General features: G+C 33.5%; 1 protein-coding gene across 1 annotated transcript in view; it reads right to left on the bottom strand.

Annotated features, from left to right (window-relative positions):
- Positions 1-11,259, bottom strand: part of LOC143244732 (cardioacceleratory peptide receptor-like) — a 43,714-nt gene extending 32,455 nt beyond the window's left edge. The window contains exon 1 of the mRNA XM_076489969.1: positions 10,916-11,259. Within this exon, the coding sequence (XP_076346084.1) occupies positions 10,916-11,065 (150 nt within the window). The 5' untranslated portion in view covers positions 11,066-11,259. The remainder of the gene's footprint in view (positions 1-10,915) is intronic.
- Positions 11,260-21,912: the final 10,653 nt, after the last annotated feature.

Here is a 21,912-nt window from a genome sequence, read left to right as displayed (position 1 = left end):
TAGTGCTTGTAGTTTAACTTTACATCTCAGTTTACTTTACTAACATTAAGTTTCCCATTACTCATACTCTGATTCATTTTTATGATAAAAACAATTACTAAGACATTTTAACATTTTACCTAGACTGGCAAAAAGGTGAAGAATATTAAGAAATAAATAGTGATAAAAGATGACATCATATATTTCATAATGATAAATAGTGATAGAAGATGACATCATATATTTCATAATGATAAATAGTAATAAAAGATGACATCATATATTTCATAATGATAAATAGTGATAGAAGATGACATCATATATTTCATAATGATAAATAGTGATAAAAGATGACATCATATATTTCATAATGATAAATAGTAATAAAAGATGACATCATATATTTCATAATGATAAATAGTGATAGAAGATGACATCATATATTTCATAATGATAAATAGTAATAAAAGATGACATCATATATTTCATAATGATAAATAGTGATAAAAGATTACATCATATATTTCATAATGATAAATAGTGATAGAAGATGACATCATATATTTCATAATGATAAATAGTGATAAAAGATGACATCATATATTTCATAATGATAAATAGTGATAGAAGATGACATCATATATTTCATAATGATAAATAGTAATAAAAGATGACATCATATATTTCATAATGATAAATAGTGATAAAAGATTACATCATATATTTCATAATTATAAATAGTGATAAAAGATGACATCATATATTTCATAATAATAAATAGTGATAAAAGATGACATCATATATTTCATTATGATAAATAGTGATAGAAGATGACATCATATATTTCATAATGATAAATAGTAATAAAAGATGACATCATGTATTTCATAATGATAAATAGTGATAGAAGATGACATCATATATTTCATAATGATAAATAGTGATAAAAGATGACATCATATATTTCATAATGATAAAAAGTGATAGAAGATGACATCATATATTTCATAATAATAAATAGTGATAGAAGATGACATCATATATTTCATAATGATAAATAGTGATAAAAGATGACATCATATATTTCATAATGATAAACAGTAATAAAAGATGACATCATATATTTCATAATGATAAATAGTAATAAAAGATGACATCATATATTTCATAATGATCAACTTATTTTTTCTTTATAAAAAGCTGAAACTTTCCAAACTTTAATACAAACAGGTTATTTGTCAATAGTTTACTAGAACTTAGAAGTTAATTATACACGTTAACGTAATATCAGCTGTTATCATTTTACAGTCTCTACTCTCACGCAGTTATCAGATTTTGTTTATTTATGATTCATCATAGTTACAGAAAGAGCTGCCTTTGCTGTGTCATTCTATGGTATCCCAACCTAATAACACTATGTAACAAAATTTTTACTTTTTCTTGTTCCTAGACAGAAAATGTTATTTCCCAATTTCTTACGCCTAAAGTAAATTGAAAAGGCCTATTTATCTCTTCAAACTTTGCTTTTGTGACCTGGAAGCGTATAACGAAAACATGATGGGAGACTATATTTTGGGGCTGATACGTGAAAGTGATTTACACTACAGTCGCAAATTTCAAAAAAGTACTCACTTTTAAACATTTTTGTGTAATATGAGTATAAATACATGTAAATCTTGATTCATCTGTTGTTTTATTCAGACTTTATGTGAATGACAATGTGCAACTTTGCCCGTTTTTGCATAGAAAATATGTTAATTTTTAAATTTCATTATGCAGGTAACAAAAGCAAAGTTTGAAGGGAATAATGGACATTTTCTGTACTTTTACAACATAAGTAATTAAGAAATAACACATACTATAAAGGAACAAAATTTGTGTTACATAGTGTTATAATTCCATAGACTCGCAGCTGAACTACTTGAAGCTTGAAGAAATTACTATAGAACTTATTTAATTTATTTTCGATGTGAAAAAAAATCTGTGATACATATTAATGTGTAATATGGTATTTTACAAACCAGGCCTGGTATTTTAATTTAAACGTAATTTCAAGTATAGAAAGAGACAGTGTACTATTTATACCTGATAATGGCAAAACCTCTTTTCGAAACATAAATTTGCTACTATCTTATGATCATAAAAAATTGTCTTCGCCACCCATTTAAGTCCTCTCCATACTTTATTATACTCCAAAACTTCTCATAAATAATAATCTCAAGTGACATCATTCCAAACGACTCGCAATTTGAACGCCTGAAAATTGGACGGGTAGATGAGATATTCTTCATGATTGTGCAACTATTAACTATTCTTCATGATTGTGCAACTATTAACTCAAGTCGAGTTTACAAAAACAATAATGGGTAACTGAACTTTAACTAGATGGGGAAGTTCATATATTTGTTCTGGAAAAGGATGGGTTTTTCTCGTATTGTCCATTTTTGAGTTATTGAATATTGTTTAGTGGCGGGTGCTGTTTACTAGTCTGTGAGCTCCAAATTAGGAGAGGCTATGCTCAAATGGTCATTTGTGTAGCTTTTCCCAAAAAATGGTGGAAAAATAATAATGAACCGATGGTTTGTTTTATTTCTTTGTAGTTTCTTGATCATCTCTATTTATTCCAAATACTTCATAAAGTTTAATTTATCACAGGAAGAGAGCATTGTGTGAAATATATTAACCAATTTTGATTCTCGAAATATTCAGAGACCTTAATTACTTAATAATCAAATGAAAATCTGTTTTTAAACCTTCTTATTGATAACAAAAACTTTCTAGATTGTTTTCTTTGTATTTCGCGCAAAGCTACTCGAGGGCTATCTGTGCTAGCCGTCCCTAATTTAGCAGTGTAAGACTAGATGGATTCAAACCCGCGACTCTCGGATTACGAGTCGAACGCCTTAACACACTTGGCCATGCCGGACCCACTTTCTAGGACTTGCTTGATTAAGAATGAATCAACATTATTAAATAATTCTGAAAACGATATTTAACATTCCAACTATGGTTAATGGTTACTTTGGTGATATACTGTTTTTAAATACCTTAGAACCAATGAAATGGCTGTGTCCGACAGTGTGTTCCATGTTTAAAAGAAATTTTAAATTAAAAGTATTTTATAATATTTGTTGAAGATAAAATGATTACATGCAGTAGAAGACTGATAGCTTTATGCGAATGTACAAAACAAACACCATTTCGCCAAAGGATGAACAATGAAATAGCTCTCCTGTAGCTTTGGGCAAAATTTAAAACAAAATAAACCAAAACCCGTCCGAGGGGGTTCCTAAGTTAGCCCTATATCACGTACTTAAGTCACGTGTCACTAACCTGCAGTAATTTTTGATGTATCTCTCAGTTAACAGACCTTATACCGTTATGGAAGAGTTTCCACACAAATTCCGTAGCACGTGCAATTCTACAGCCCGCTCTAAAGGAAACATTATAATACTGTCAAAAGAAGAAACTAAAATATAATATACTAAAACCACAAATAATCATTCTTGTAATATTAGATAAACCTCATTTGTTTGTCTCGAGACTTTTAGATCACCAAAATATCTAGGTTTCAGCCCAATTACATTACAAACAAAATCTGGAGACCAGTTAACCAGACTCGAAGCCTGTCTGGTAACAGTACAGACACATACCCCCAAAATATACTGAATACATAAACAAAACATAAAATCAAAACCAAAGTACAAAAATTACAAAATTTCATACTTAAACATATAAACACTCTGTGACACATTTCTAAACAGATAGCTCAATTACTTCCAGTAAACCTTATGTAAAAATGAGCTATTACGCATGCTCGATCGCTGTATCGAACGTGATGAAAATAAGCCAAAGTTCCTCACACACTAAATATGTATTATAAGAGCAGAAAACAACCACTTACTGTTAGAAGTATCTTATACATCATTTGCGCAGTATATGTATTAAAAAGGGTTTACTCGTGTGCCAACTAATAAGGTATGCTAACGGATGAATCAGAACTGGATTATACGGGCCTGTCTGTTGTACGTAAGAATTTGAAACAGCAAATAAGCAAAGTATAAACCAGTGCAAATTATGAACGTTGAATATAAATGAGCTTGACTCTGTTATGGATATTGTACTTATAACAGTAAATCTAAGTGATAACAATACCATCACCCTCGATGTGATGCTTAACATTTAATAGTGCAACAAAATACCATTGCAGGGGGTAAGGAAGAGGTGGATTATCAAACCTGAACCTCTCAGATTCTGATAAAGTCCTCGTTGTTCGAGGATTTATGATGATATACTCTTTAAAAAAAGAAACGCAAAAGGCATATTTTTGTTATTTTAAAAAGAAATATATGTAATAATGTTACAAGCTCAGAGTATGTGATGTTACACGTGTTAAGGCACTGATTGTCAGACTAAAATGACAATAAAAGTTGTGCACTTTGAAAATGGAAGAAAACATCGGATTTTTCGCCAAAACGCATGCGTGTCCAATAAATTTGTTTGAGAGATCTGCATGTTCTTCAAGTGCAACATGTGCAAAATCCCTATAAAAGTGACGGGTTCGCGGTTTCCATAGCTTAGTGTTAAGCCACCGACACGCAATACAGTTACGCCAAGACTGACTGAAGCACAACGCAACAACGCCATTGGTCGCTTGGAAGCAGGCGAATCTCGATCAGATGTTGCCACAGCTGTGAATGTTTACCCAAGCACCATCACAAGGCTATGGAATCGTCACCAACAACATGGATCAACTCGTGACCGTCCACGATCTGGCAGACCTCGTGTGACCACGCCCGCACAAGATCGCTACATCCGGTTATGTCACAGTCGAGATAGAACCACCACTGCAACGTCTACTGCCTTAACCATACCAGGACTTCGTAGGATTTTCGATCAAACCGTACGCAACCATCTACGAGATTCTTAGGCCCCATGTGCAACCCATCATGGTGAACGTTAACGACGTTTTTCAACATGACAACTCCCGTACTCACACAGCCCGACTCACCACTGTCTTCTTGAGACACCACAACATCAACGTTCTTCCTTGGTCCTCCATATCACCAGATTTAAACCCCATCGAACATCTTTGGGACGAGATAGACCAACGTCTGCGACGGCGACAACCTCAACCGCAGACTCTACCTCAGCTTGCAGCAGCTTTGCAGGCTGAGTGGACAGCCATTCGTCATCTCATCGCTTCCATGGGCATGAGATGCTAAGCAGTTATTGATGCTCAAGGGGGCATACTCGTTATTGACGTTGAGTGACGTTAAACTTCACCTAGTGAGCGTGGACTTCGCCTTTGCAGACTTTGGATGTTCAGCAGTCAATGTGCAAAGTTTCACACATGTCATACAGAACAACCTAGAATAAACTTGTTAACAATGTGTCTCATATTTTGCCTTTTGCGTTTCTTTTTTTGAAGAGTATATATACACACATATTTTCTGCTTCAAATACTAACCCTTGTTTTATAGGAACTGTTTCTTTACGGGTTACCTTCTTACTCATACTAAATGTTATATTTAAAATGTCAGTTAAACTTATCCATTAAACTCATGAATGAGCTTACATAGATCACAAAGTAAACACGATTACCTTCATTCTCTATAATTCTTAACGTTTCGGCTTCATACGTTTCAAAGCACAGTTACTGACGTAATTGATTATGATGTATCAAAGGAACATAGACTTCATGTGGAAAACTATGACATTTAAAAATTTTATATCCTTATAACTTGAAGTAAGTGATAATAATTGTATCTTAAATCTCTTCTGTATGGATAATTTTTTAGTAGTAAAGTAAAAGTTAGATATAAAAGTTAGAGAAAAGGGTTATTGGTTTGTTTGTTTCCAATTTCGCACAAAGCTACACGAGGGCTATCTGCACTAGCCGTCTCTAATTTAGCAATGTAAGACTAGAAGAAAGGCAGCTTGTCATCACCACCCACCGCCAACTCTTGGGTTACTCTTTTACCAACAAATATTGAGATTGACCGTCACTTTATAATGCCCCCACGGCTGAAAGGGCGAGCATGTTTGGTGCGAGCGGCATTCGAACCAGCGATCCTCGGATTACGAGTCGAACGTCTTAACACACTTGGCCATGTCGGGCCGAGAGGAAAAGGCAATAAGCGAATAAAGAAATGCGAGCTGATTGCATAATTTTTCCAGATTAGTTGGTTCTTAATATAATTAGTCTGTTCTATAAACATCTATATAGTTTCAATTTACAGAAAATAATATCTGTAACTATTATGACGGTTTCTTTGCATTTACAACACATTGAAGAAAAGGTGTTGTTAATGAATTTGATTTATTTTCGGTAGAATACGAATATTTTAGAAAGTTTACTAGAAATAAAATCTTACATTGTTGTTATCTTCAAGCAAAAAAGTCTATGATAATTTAAATATTCTGAGTATAAATTCTATATGATAGGTAGGTATGTGACTGAGACTTTTATAGCATCTTAATTGTGTAATTACAAAGAACTTATAACCAATTAGAACTTGAAACTCAGAAGTCTTCTTTGAGAACGTAATGATAATCAATTTTAAAAATATTATTAATAGGCATATTGGTTCCTGAAATTTAAGCATTATCACGGAGTTTTGCCCCCTAGTGGCTCTGCGATATATCTGCGGACTTACAACGCTAAAATCCGGGTTTCGATACTCGTGGTAGGCAGAGCACAAATAGACCATTGTGTAGCTTTGTGCTTAATTCAAAACATCAACACAGAGTTTTATGAGTTTTATGTAAAGTGCTGGAATAAAACGGTTCAAAAAGTAATGTATTGAATAAACCTAACAATAAGAAAAAGTTATTGGTAAACTCTTAGGTGATAATATTCTAAAACTTAATTACAAAATTCGATACCTCCCAAATTTTCTCTCAGAAAGGAATTTTCTTTTATTCATGATAAAGTTTCTCACAAACCTTATCATATTATTCAAACAAAAGTTTATACGTTTTTTTAACTGACATCAAACAAGCACTACATTTCACCTTATTTGACGTTTCTTCAATTATATCAGAGGGTTAAAGGGAAAAACTAGAAACGCAGTGACACAAAATTCAAGTCATCGAGTACGATCACGTCGTCAACTTGATTCTGGTACTCACTCAACCAACAACTAATTCCAAGAAGTTCATTCTATTTCATTACGTGAGCTACTTCTCTTAATTCACCCTCTTTCACGTTAAAAATTCTTACACAAGAAAATAGTGCATTCCAAAAGAAAGTCAGTTATAAATGAAAGAAAACCAACAAACAAAGTTGCTACCACTTTCGCCAGAAATATATTGAAGGAAATAATAATGAAGTTTAATTTAAAAATGAAATTATTTTAAAATCAAGAAATACGTGAGGTAAAATGCGATTTTTTTCAACATAAGTTAAGGAAGACAATTTTTATAACATGAATTATCATTATGGGTTTTTTTATTCATAAAGTAGAAATTTATTCTCGTTTAGTCTGCTTTATTAGAGCCTTTGATATGTTAGAATAATTTAATAAAGCCCTTTAAGATCAACTTTTGTCATACAACATCGCTAAACAAGCTGCACGTTTTATGATTAATTTTCAGATATATTATTTTTAAGACTTGCCTATCATACATGTTACCCTTCTATTACACAAAAAAAGTTCTAAAGTACCCATTAAACATTTTGAAAGAGCTAATAACGACTTTAATAAGCAATTTTTTCATACAACATTTTATTTAAACTAGGGGAGCTACATGTTTCACAATTAGCATCTGCATACTATATTTCTTTTAAACTTGTTTTTCCCGCTAACTTTTTTTGAGTATAGAACATTCGAAAGTGGTACCCATGAAACATTTTTCAAAGTTTTTTGACAGTTACCCCAGTTGTGATCAATATGATATCCCAGTTTTGACTGATAGTTAGAAAAACATTTACTGCAAATCTTACAACTACTTGTATCATCTTTGCCAGCTGCTCTAGGTTACTTTAACGACCTAACAAGTTGTTAAACTGTTTCTCTGTTGATAATATTCAGGAAAAGCTTCCTGTAAGATTGGTCGAAGGATGTTTTTATAAAAAAAAACCTTACAAAGTGATAGAGAAGATCATGCTGGCCGATGTACATCGAAGATAATGCAAGACAAATCTAACTGTAACTAAATAAATAAATTACTGAGAAACGTGAATACTACTATGTAATGGTCTAAAACCAAGACTATTTAAATAAAACCTTGGACCTCTAGAGGATGGTGACAAGTACATATTTGCATATTTTACAGTATCAACTGGGAATTTTGAAAACTTGACAACTAGTTTTGGTAGTTTCAAATTTCAATCATTTTTGTTTTGAAATACTATTTAATTTTAGAATGAAATTGGATTTACTTAAGTAATGCATTGGTGGATTAAACCTAGGTGTTTGTTTGCGTCCTATTAGAGCAGTCACATGGAACGATCTACTGGGTCTATCGCGGGAAATCGAGCCCCAGTTTTTAACAATGTAAGACTCACTGATGTCCCACAGTGAGAGAACCTGGATGAAGATGCCAATAATCATCAAACACAAACTTTATATTTCTGTTAACAATAATGCCATAAAACGTGCAGCTTGCCTAGCAATGTTGTGTGACAAAAGCTGATGGACAGATTCAAGAACAAGCTTCAACCATCAAAGAGAAAGAAACATCTAGTGGCAATTGCACTGACAGAAATAGCAACTCATATACCTCCACTGTGGTGGGATAGTCCTAACTTATGAATTAACATTAAACTCTCTCCATAGGATAGAAATGTGATGCAACTACATTGGTCTCCGCAATGTGCAGGAATTCATATCGAGAATATGCTACAGAAAGATCTATCAACAGGTTATATGCCATAATAAGACCTTCCCATAGGATGTGTGTCATCAAAAATATAAATGCAACTGCGAAACAAACCCATTGGATACGTAGAACAGCCACGAATAATAACTCCGTATGGACATTTTCTTGAATGTAAATAACAAAGTTTTTGGTTTACTTGTGTACTTCTGGGACTCTTAAAAATTAAATGCCAACATTTTATAGCACAAGCTTGGTATATGCTAATGAAGGGTCGAGTTTCTTGTAGACACGGAAGTGGTAAGAACCCAATGAAGCATTCCTAATACAACAACCAAAACCAGAAATAATTTTGGATATTTTTTTTAGTTTCTTCGATAGTGTGATATCACCAAAGACTGCTTGGTTTTGGAAAAGTATATATCAGCCTTTTCCAGTGCAAAATATATATACATTCAGATCACAAAGGTGTGTTTGGAACTAAAATTTAAAGTTTACTTGTACAGGATATCTCTTTTTCTTTATAAATCAACTTCTGGAACCATGATTTTCCAGAACGAGCCCTGCAATAAGTCGTACCCAATTGCGGTAAGCGAGGTGCAAGATCTTGTTTGGTTTGTTTCGAATTTTGCCCAAAGTTAGACGAGGGCTATCTGCGCTAGCCGTTCCTAATTTAGCAGTGTAAGATTAGAGGAAAGTCAGTTAGTCACCACCGCCCATCTCCAACTCTTGGGCTGCTATTTTACCAACGAATAGTGGGATTGACCGTCATATTATAACGCCCCCACGGCTGAGAGGGCGAGAATGTTTAGTGTGATGGGGATTCGAACCCGCGACACTTATATTACGAGTCGAGTATCTTAGCCACTTGATCATGATGGACCTTGCTATTGTTAAAATGTGAATTATCTCGTATTATGTTAAGAAATAAATACGTATTTGCACATTAATCACGCTTGCAAAAGAAGTCTTTCACGTTAGAAGTTTACCGCTTCGTTTAAATTATATATATATATATATAAAGAAAAATTACACATTTTCTCTACTAACGGGAAACACTAAAATATAATATCCGTATTATTCAGAAGATAGTCTCCAAAAATTGCTAGGTTTGACTTAGATTCCAAACATTATCCTGCCGATTAATATGACAATCACTGAAGCCTTTTCGTGAACATTAACCTAACTTTTATTTCATCGTGCGTGTTTTATATTTATAGCATGATATTTAATCAAGAAATAATAATTTCTACTACATGTTTAAGCAAATATGTGTTCTAGAGTAAGTAATTTTAAACAAAACGAGTTACTAGGTGAGTCATTTAGATTAAAATGAGTTATATAGTGAGTCATTAAGAGTAAAGTGAATCACTTAAAAAAATATAAAAGATAAACGTTATTCTTCGTGGTACCAAGTTGCAGCGTAAACGGAGTTTTAGTTTGAAATTTAACTCTTATGTGAAGTGATAAAATATATTAAGGATATTACGTGAAAGTGTTTGGTTTTGCTAAACACCAAAAAAATATAAACCGTAAAGTTCGGTGACGCTAGTATTATATTGATGAGATGTAACAAAAGTAAACTTGGACATGAACTACATTGACATGTTACTTTTGATTATTCAGACTTCCTAGTTAACTTTCAAAGTTTTGCTATAACCATTGTTAGACAATAACAACAATAGCTTACAACCTAGAACTGTTATTATTAAGCATTATACATAAATATATATTAATATTTTAGTCAATGTGTGAAATTCAAGCCTTTCCAAAGGAGAGGAGACGTGAAGTTATTGGAAATGAATGCAAAGGTAAGTTCCGCGAAATGGAAAATATTGTACCTCAGGGAGGATTTTTTTCACACAGGCAGAATTTTCCTCAATTCAGCATCTGATTTTTAAACACACATATAAGCATTATAAAAGCGAGGTATCCATTAGCAACATTGGTGTTTTAAACATGCAAATCAGAGTACGTGAATTTACACGCATGACCGTAATAATCATATAGTTACCGATAAACATTTTTTTAAAATTATATTCCAATTACAACCTATTATCAAACTATTGCAGGTTTAAGAAAAAAAGCTCGAGACACTGATGTTTTAACTCACCCGATAGAAGTAGTAATACTCAAAATCGTTTTCATCTCGCTCAGAGCTGGAATTTTTCAACAGTACGTTTGAAAAATTTTTGAAAACTTGAAAAACGTCTGAATTTTTTAGGTCAGATAAGGACGTATTGGGATTTCGAAAATTCATCATCTCTTTGACAATACAGATGTGTTGGTGTTTAAATTGTTTTTTTTTTCTTTACCCAAACAACTATGACTCCAGGTGCTTTCTTTGCAACATGAGCACAAATAGAAGAGTCAAGAATTAAAACTCGTCTTTTATAAAATATAAACTTAAGGTTCTTACAAATTGAAACCTATAACCAAGAACGCACGTGATGTTCAAAAGTGCTAACATAGGTTGCATTATTAAGATCTCAGTGATATGTTTGGTAAGCCGTTGTAGTTGCCCATCTTAAAGATGCTTTTACGATGACGTAATAACTAAGGTTCTTCCCGTTGGCTCTTTCCCCCTCACATAACTCAGCATGTGCACGTTCGTCACAAAAGTGCTCATGACGATACATTGTGATATCTAAGGTATTGTTTTAATTGGTGCTCGCCTGACGTTAGCAGCTGCGATTCTATATATGACACAATTGTGTTATCCAGATATATTAACATTATTCGCAGTATTAATGAAACTAAATAAGCACCGGATTCTTTCTTAATATTTCATATCTTACTTAAGGTTGTAACCTACGTATATAAGTCAACTGTGATGTTATAAATTATAATAAAAGGCCAAGTAATTATGAAAGGTATCCATTAAACTAGGTTACGTTTATATTATAGTAAAATACACAGTCAAGTGATATCTAATAATCAACTGATCAAATTAACGAAAATTAAAATAGTCTGAAATTAAAATAAAATATATTTGTGTTTGTTTTTCAGCCACCGTTTCGCCATTACGACTTCGTCAGGACTAGTAGCACAATAATTACTTTTTCGTAATAAGCCCACACAATGTTCGTACCTCCATCGAACAACGGGTTTCTTGTTTGTAATCCCATCACAAACAGTCTCTTTAATTTGTGCAACATAAGCTACAATTATAGCTATAGAGATGTTATGTTGTCAAAAGGTTAATGAACAAAACATTCAGATGCAAATAACAAGCGAAGAAATATTCAGTATTTGTAGACTTGTTCTTGTTTGTTTAGAATTAAGAGCAAAGCTTCACAATGAGCGATCTGCGCTCTGTCCACCACAGGTATCGAAGCCTAATTTCTAGCGCTGTGAGTCTGCAGACATGGGGGGGGGGAGTTACACATGTTTATATCTGTGTTAATGCAATTATCCTTTAACTTATAACTTGATTGTCTTAATTAGCGCAATTTCTACCAGTTTTTACGGGGAAAATATTTATTTTGGACAGCATTCTATTAAAATGTGTGAAAACAAAAGAAAATCATAATTTACTAAATAATTTAAACAAATAAAAGGGAACTAAATTAACAAATTAGTCATTTTTAAACCATACACTGATTTTTAAGACTGTCTAACTGAGTCTAAATCGCTTCGTTCTCTTCAGAAAGAGATAGTTTTTGATATCAAAAGACTATGGTATATATATATATACATATATATATAGTAATTTCACCTATTGCAAAAGCCAGTATATAAATGGTTTTATAGCTGTCACGTTTTTCTGAGACCCAGCATGGCCTGGTGGTTAAGGCGCTCGATTACCTGAGGTTCGCGGGTTCGAATCCCCGTCACACCAAACATGCTCTCTCTTTCAGCTATGGAGGCGTCATAATGTTACAGCCAATCCCACTATTCGTTGGTAAAAGAGTAGCCCAAGAATTGGCGGTGGATGGTAATGACTAGCTGCCCTCCCTCTAGTCTTACACTACTGAATTAGGGACGGCTAGCGCAGGTAGCCCTCGAGTAGCTTTGCGCGAAATTTCAAAAGCAAATAAAACAAATAAACCTTCCCAAAAGTAATCAATTTTCTATGACATCGTACTACCTAAAAAATACCAAATAATTTCGAACTGTAGTTCTGATATATTTCTTTCCACCGCAACTTTATACTGACTGTAGTTGTCACGGGACTTACTGATTTCCATATTCAGATTCGTTTTAATATATCGTATTCAACCCTCTGTACTAAAGAAGTGAATAGAGAAGAAACAGTGAACTGAGGACGTATTGTACGGCCGGCTATGAATCGTACAATCTTATAGAAAGAAGAGATTGATAACTCAGAAAGAAATTTGAATACGAGTTGTTATGACGTGTAAGCATTATTCAAATATACATTGATTAAAGCCCGTCTTTGAAGCTAAACAATTTTATTTTTATTATAATTTAATTGTATATTAATGAGGCCGTCTTAGAAATCATGTATGGCATATTATTCCTTTCATAATTTTTACATAAATAGTTATAAATCTGTGAGGCTGATTTTTTCAGCATGAAACCTCAGGATACGTATTCACGTTTGTTAGATTAACTAATCTCGTATTATCTTAGTATTGCTATATAACCGCATTACGAAAGCACTTGTCTGGAAGTTTTATGAAAACAGTTACAAAGCTAATTAGTTTTAAAGAAAAGCATTAAACTAAGATACTGCGGCAGATGTTTTTATATATTTTTATGTAATCTTTTACATTTATGTTATAACAAATATTTCGTCTTGCTCAACAAAATATAATGTTCTGTCTGAAGAGGCAAGTAAAACGATCATCAGTAAATGTTGTAGAAAAATTCCTGGTAAAAGTAAATAAAAGATGCCTTTGTGACAAATACTAGCAAAACGGAATCCCGAATGAGGAAACTGTTTGTTTGTTTTGAGTTTTGCGCAAAGCTACTCGAGGGCTATCTGCGCTGGACGTCCCTAATTTAGCAGTGTGAGACTAGAGGGAAGGCAGCTAGTCATCACCACCCACCGTCAACTCTTGGGTTACTCTTTTACCAAAGAATAGTGGGATTGACCGTCACATTACAACGTCCCCACGGCTAAAAAGGTGAGCATGTTTGGTGCGACTGGGATTCGAACCCGCGACCCTGGGAGTACAAGTCGAACGCGATAACACGCTTGGCCATGCCGGGCTATGAGGAAGCAATTAACAACAAAAGTAGAACAATCAGAAAAACGCTGTGTTTACGTTCAAGTTGTCGCATTTGACGAAGATTGTTGTTGACTTGACAAAAGCACAAAGCTGCACAATGGACTATCAGTGCTCTGCCAAACACGGGTATCGAAACCCAGATTTTAGAGTTGTTAGTCCGCAGACATACCGCTGAGCCACTGGAGGGCGTTTGACGAAGAAAATATTAATAGCTTAACCATTTATTTAGTGCAAATGGAGAAAAGTATATCGCAACTCAAAGTAACATATAAAGTTTAGAGACGGCTCGAAACAACTGAAATACGTGTCGACAAGGTTTTGTAATCACCAGGTCTTATAATAAATTTGTAATAGTTTTTTTTCGTTATCGGTCAAAGCCGTTACTAATTTTGTATCTTGAAATGGGTTGCTCATGGTCAAATTAATCTTATACACATCCTATATGATTAAGACTTTCTAATATAGCAAAAGGCTTAACGTCTCTTGGTTGGTCAGTACTAACTTCATCACCTCATAATACTAACACTTAGAGGCCCGGCATGGCCAAGCGTGTTAACGCATGCGACTCATAATCTGAGGGTCGCGGGTTCGCATCCCGGTCGCGCCAAACACGCTTGCCCTTTAGCCGTGGATGCGTTATAATGTGATGGTCAATCCCACTCGTTGGTAAAAGAGTAGCCCAAGAGTTGGCGGTGGGTGGTGATGACTAGCTGCCTTCCATCTAGTCTTACACTACTAAATTAGGGACGGCTAGCGCAGATAGCCCTCGTGTAGCTTTGTGCGAAATTAAAAAAACAACAAACTAATTAACACTTAGGTTCGATTTGCTGCGGTAAACAGAATATAACTAGTTTTACAATAAAAATATGAAGTTACATATATTGTCCGACATTTGATCTAATTTTACATTAACTACTGTATAATTTAGTGTTTTTTGAATATATTATAAGAACAATGACATGTCAAGAAAAAGGTAAAACAAAAATATGTGCTTTGACAAGCAGGTGTGACTTATAAAACACAAAGTTATTGTTATTGTAAGAACTTTTTAAAAACATTTTTTTTGCATCATTGTAAACCAATCAGTAATCGGTATGAAGAGTTAAGAGAGGAATAATGTCTTCATCTGTAAACTTTGAATGAATGGGTATGTCGAACGTTCAATGCAAATATATTATACAATTAACAAATAACAAGAAAATAGAACTAATATTCTTAGTGATCGAACACCCTCTATTTAAATATTAAGGTAAAGCTGTAACTATTAATGAAATGTAAGTTATGTCTCTCAGATATGCTCTGGTAATTATTGACGTGTACATTTGATAAAGTATTTGCAAATAGCTTCGGAAAATTTAAATTATGACTTGTTTAGATTGAAAATGCTGAAGAAAATGAATTAATTAAACAAATCATTTTTCTCGAAGGCTTGAACGAACATTTAAAATAATGTTTTTTTTTTCAGTAAATAGAGGAAAAAACCTTTGAAATATTGAAACAAATCGTTAGGGTTATAAAAATGAACGCATTTGGTGCATTAATTATCCGTAAATACATTGAATAAAAAAAGTAAAAAGATAAAAATTTTCAAATTTAATCGCATAACGAGTTTTATTTGACAAAATATTTTGTTTTTAATAAATGAAGTGTCGTCAGTTTCGAAAGTTGCCAAAAATAACATCTTTGTGGCTGAAGCTGTTTGTTGGTTTTCTATTAAACAAAATATTTATGTCTTCCATTTGTGCCAACCCATGAAAAATGGAGTCATTAAATTGTTTCTGTCAGCGGAAAGCTACACAATAGGTTATCTTCGTAATGTTTTTTACGAAGAATCGAACCCCGATTAGTTCAGTAAATGACTCACTGGGGGACAAATGAATTGTTATCTAACAGTTTAATATCAAATTGTATATAAATCGTAAATAACATTGAATTAGATCTTGTGAGTTGTAAAGACCCTACGCATCTAACATTTCATAAAATTATTAATCGAATGAGAAGCAAAATATTAAAAACAACAGCGACCTATATGATGACAATGAAAAGAGTTCTAGAATTTAACCGTTTAATTCAAGATTTAAGACTTTAATGTTTGAAATCAGTTTAGTTGAAAGTGAAAGTACAAACGATAATTTTAAAAGTTGCAATAAAAATTATTTGTTTATTTGTAGTTCAGCACAAAGCAAAATTATGGGATAACTGTGCTGCGTACACCACTAGAATTGAAACCCAATTTTTGGCATTATAAACCCACAGACTTAACACTGAGCCCCTAGGAAGTTGAAAAGAAATAGGAGAGGTTAATAAGAAAAAGACAGAAACGCCGAGGGTTTTATGTAAACCAAGTAGTCAGGTTATGTAATGTTTTAACCTTAAATGTAATATAAATATTGTTCAATAATCCTTAAGCAGAGCGTCATACCAACAGGTCTAAGGTTTATTTGTTTTACCGAATCTACACAAGAGCCTCTCTGCGCTTTGTCAATAACAAAGAATCGAACCTTGGAATTTCGTTTTGTATATTAATAAACGTATCGCTGACTCACTGGAGAGAAGGCATTTTTTCGTTAACATATATTTCCAAAACTTCAACTGGTATCTGTTTATAATTAAACCAATAATGTTTTTTTTTTTTTTTGGTATGTTGGTTGAGAAACAATCAAAAGTTATCTTGAAAAACGTTTCAGACATTCCACTGTACTGCTTTATAGTTTGCTATAACTCACATAGTTTGGTTCTGTTTATATTTTAACACAGTGGCTGCTAACATTTTCATACGGAAATGTAAACGTTCCATGCTTCGAAATTACGAAAATATTTCATTTTTGTCGTCTTCTTAGAAAACGACCAAATAATCTGTATCGCTTAGTATACATTTTTGTGAAAATAATACAAAATATTTTTAGTAATATATAGCATTTTTATACAAAATAAATATTGTTTATTATATAAAAACGGCCACAGTTAAATACAAATATACATCAGTTCTAAGCCTGTTTCAGGTGAACGTTTCAGCATCCATGGTTAAATTGCTAATATGTACTTCCATCATTAATAGAGATTCTGAAACAAACATTGAGAAACTTTCTTCTTAAAATAATTTACTATGGGTATCACTGATGTATGGGTTTAACTCAGTGCGCATGTCAACAAACACTCCCCTTTCTTCCACACAAATGATTGGTTTAAGTAAAAGTAATAGGTAACTCTACTTCAACAATTTATTTTGGTATCTTAAAAATACAGAGTTAATTTTCTAAGGTTAGTTGAGTTTGTTTGTTTGTTTAGGAATTTCGCACAAAGCTACTCGAGGGCTATCTGTGCTAGCCGTCCCTAATTTAGCAGTGTAAGACTAGAGGGAAGGCAGCTAGTCATCACCACCCACCGCCAACTCTTGAGCTACTCTTTTACCAACGAATAGTGGGATTGACCGTCACATTATACGCCCCCACGGCTGGGAGGGCGAGCATGTTTAGCGCGACGCGGGCACGAACCCGCGACCCTCTGATTACGAGTCGCACGCCTTACGCGCTTGGCCAAGGTTAGTTGAGAGTAAATTCGCTGGCTCTACTTTGTTGCGTGCTCTCTATAACTGTTACATGTTGTAAATAAGCAACAAATTGTTTAAAACTGGGAACTGATAAGAGTAACAAGTGGCGAGTTTTGTGACGCTTATTAAATCAAACATGTCAGCACATGAAAGCAAAAGACTTTTTACCATTCAGTATTTCACAGTGTTTTAAAATTTTTAATAATATGAGTGATAAGTAGAACTTACCTCAATACCTTCACCCACTGTGGAAGACGAAAATGATTTTGGATTGAGTTTCGAACATTTTTTTTTGTTTTTTATTTCTCGCAAAGCATTGTTTTCGAATTTTGCACAAAGCTAAACGAGGGTTATCTGTGCTAGCCGTCCCTAATCTAGTAACGTAAGACTAGAGGAAAGGCAGCCATTCATCACCAACCACCACAACCTCATGATCTGTTAATTTATTAATGAATAAGGGCGAGCCTGATTGGTGTGACAGGGATTCGAACCAGAAACCTTAGAATTACGAATCGAGCGCTCTAACCACCTGCTTATTCCGGATTGTTCTTGAATATTTTTTAAACAATATTAGCAATAATAATCTTTGATTAAAATATACATTCATTAATAAATTAGCACAACCACTTCATTTATAAATCATATAAAACATTAAATGAGATATTCATTACCTATTAATCCACTAATATAATATACCAACTTTATGGGTTTGGTACTAAACATCACAAAAAATGTTACTGGCATACTTCAGTAAGATACAGAAAAAGAAAGAAAAAAGTAAAAGACAAGAAATACATAACAAAAAATCCTTACACCTTTCAAAAACACCCATCACCGAGAAAATTTAAATGTTAAAGCGCTAGGAAATATAACAAAAAACGTGCTTCCATGTTTCTAAATAAACGATTTACAGTTCTGCTATAAAAATTCTATTTTAGTGGAACAACTTTTAAAATGCCAAAAAATTTAGGATAAAATTTCTCAACAGCTTACAATACAGTAACTAACTGAAAATCTAAAAAAAAACTAATGCATTGTAAAGTTACACAAAGGCAGATAGGATATACCTTTACAGAGTGAAGTACATAGGTACCATTGGTCCCGTGAACGCTACAATAGTTTAACGGGCCCGGCATGGCCAAGCGTGTTAAGCTGCCTTCCCTCTAGTCTTACGTTGCTAAATTAGGAAGGGCTAGCGCAGGTAGCCCTCGAGTAGCTTTGTGCGAAATTTTAAAACAAACAAAGAAAATATGATAATATTTGGTATAACAAATTGTGCGAAGTGTTCTATTTTGGTGATGATGTGTTTTTTTTAATTAATTAATATTAACGCCCAGTAAGATTAAGTTATTTACTTAGAGCGAAATTAAAACCCAGGTTTGCGATAATTTTATTACTTTCCTAGTTTTGAAGATTAAATAACTGAAAGCGATACGAATGCATTATTTCATAAGTTGGGTCCCATTTCATACATTTTGAGCTTAATATCTTGAACGAACTTTCACATTAATCTCCAAAGCATAAAATATATTATTTGTTTTATCTTGTGAACTTAAAAACTGTTTTGAGTAACGTTAAGAATACAAGTGATTAAATTTTTTTGCCTCTGTTTGATAAGCAGTCATATTTTTTGTTATATTATGAAGTTTAAATCTAATTGTGTTTTTATAATAATTTCGAACCTTCTGTGTAAAGTTTACATAATTTTAGTTGATTTGTTTTTTCATTGCTCCTGGTGGTGTAAAAGAGACTTTACATAAGTTGCACATTAAAGAAAAACTGGTGTCTGGGGACAGCTTTTTCATGTCTGAAGGTTTAAAGTTAATATATTTATAAAACTACAATGTAATTCTTTGATAAACTCAAGCAACAGGAAGATGAGTAATCTAAAAAGCTGAAATCATATAAATACCTCGGCAAATTCTACACCCAAAACTATGCAGAATCACATTTCTACGATGTGTTTATTTGCCCTAAGTTCGAATCTGAAAACCATCATTCACGACATTATGGAACATCCAAATCAAACGTCAAGGTTTGATTTTCCAGATTATAAAAATATAGTTTAAAATGTTGTTGGTTTAATCAAATTGTAAAGGGCAGAAGAAAATTTTACAAATTCTTATAAATTGATCTGCAAGTAAAAACTGTCTAATGTTATCAACTACGTTTCTGGACAATGTGTAAGACTCGTGCACTAGCTTTGCAAGATCAAAAGTTTGGGTTTAGAGCCAGCGTTACCAGTTCTTTGGACTTTGAAAAACAAACAAAAGGGAAATTACAACCTTGGTGAACAACCATGACCATGCAAGCTTCCAACGTGCTTTTCACAATGTGGTACAGCAGCGAATCGGTCCTACTGATTTGATCTTTAACACACTGTTGATTTGAATAAAAAATACTGACAATGCGCCTCTTGAAACGGAAGGGGAAGGAATGTGTACAAATGTATGTGAAATCCCCCGAAAATTTAGTATTCCGCTCATCCACAGTGTATTATATTAAAACTGGTGAGGTAATGGTAAAGGTAACTTTTTCCCATGCTAAGAAGATAATACTTACTTACAAAAGATATGAATACTTATCAACATTTTTAGATAATAAAAATTCACATATTTTGTTTTGTTTTTGAATTTCGCGCAAAGCTACTCGAGGGCTATCTGTGCTAGCCGTCCCTGATTTAGCAGTGTAATACTAGAGGGAAGGCAGCTAGTCATCACCACCCACTGCCAACTCTTGGGCTACTCTTTTACCAACGAATAGTGGGATTGACCATCACATTATAACGCCCCCACGGCTTAAAGGGCGAGCGTGTTTGGTGCGAGGGATGTGCGAACACGCAACCCTCAGATTATTCACATATTTTATTATTTCCTGTGGTGACAGCTCCCGTTTATCGATGCCTATTGCTTGGTTCTAGTATTGGACATACTGATCCTGAATTTACAATTCTCCCTTTGGTATGGATGGTGCACCACAATGTACAACCACAGTGGGTCATGAAAAGTATGCGTCAATATGTCAACCATTGAACAAGTGCTTACTTTGTTCAGTTGCAAAAACGATGTAGGAACACGTAAATATTTATTACAGAAATAAAATCTGTGTCGATGAAATTGTGACGCGAAATCACACACATTCAGACACATTTCCTTCTGCACCTATAGTTATCAGAAACAACATTTGAAAACATGATGAAATATATGTGTAGTTTCTTGGCAGGTCTCCTGAATGAAAAACACTTATTACACAATACGGGTGATGCCTGCTTCCAGTTTGCTGTCAATGATTCTATTAACTGTGGAATCACTGAAGAATGTGTTATGTCTAGGTTTGTGAGATGTAGCAGACGGCAAGAAAAATGGTTTGTGTTCCCTGCTTGTACCAAAGATATCATGTAAATTGTACCAGAGCTCATGTTGTCTTAATAATAATTAAACTGAGAAGTCATAGCTAAAGTGATCACTAGAATACTGTTTACATTACATCTTGTGTTGTAAGAACATCATAGCTAAAGTGATCACTAGAATACTGTTTACATCACATCTTGTGTTGTAAGAACATCATAGCTAAAGTGATCACCAGAATACTGTTTACATCACATCTTGTGTTGTAAGAACATCATAGCTAAAGTGATCACTAGAATACTGTTTACATCACATCTTGTGTTGTAAGAACATCATAGCTAAAGTGATCACCAGAATACTGTTTACATCACATCTTGTGTTGTAAGAACATCATAGCTAAAGTGATCACCAGAATACTGTTTACATCACATCTTGTGTTGTAAGAACATCATAGCTAAAGTGATCACCAGAATACTGTTTACATCACATCTTGTGTTGTAAGAACATCATAGCTAAAGTGATCACTAGAATACTGTTTACATTACATCATGTGTTGTAAGAACATCATAGCTAAAGTGATCACTAGAATACTGTTTACATCACATCTTGTGTTGTAAGAACATCATAGCTAAAGTGATCACCAGAATACTGTTTACACCACATCATGTGTTGTAAGAACATCATAGCTAAAGTGATCACCAGAATACTGTTTACATCACATCATGTGTTGTAAGAACATCATAGCTAAAGTGATCACCAGAATACTGTTTACATCACATCTTGTGTTGTAAGAACATCATAGCTAAAGTGATCACCAGAATACTGTTTACATTACACCTTGTATTGTAAGAACATCATAGCTAAAGTGATCACCAGAATACTGTTTACATTACACCTTGTATTGTAAGAACATCATAGCTAAAGTGATCACTAGAATACTGTTTACATTACATCTTGTGTTGTAAGAACATCATAGCTAAAGTGATCACTAGAATACTGTTTACATCACATCTTG

Source organism: Tachypleus tridentatus, chromosome 1, assembly GCF_004210375.1.
Source record: "Tachypleus tridentatus isolate NWPU-2018 chromosome 1, ASM421037v1, whole genome shotgun sequence".
NCBI classification, from domain to species: domain Eukaryota; kingdom Metazoa; phylum Arthropoda; class Merostomata; order Xiphosura; family Limulidae; genus Tachypleus; species Tachypleus tridentatus.
This window is presented reverse-complemented; position numbering and strand designations above follow the sequence as displayed.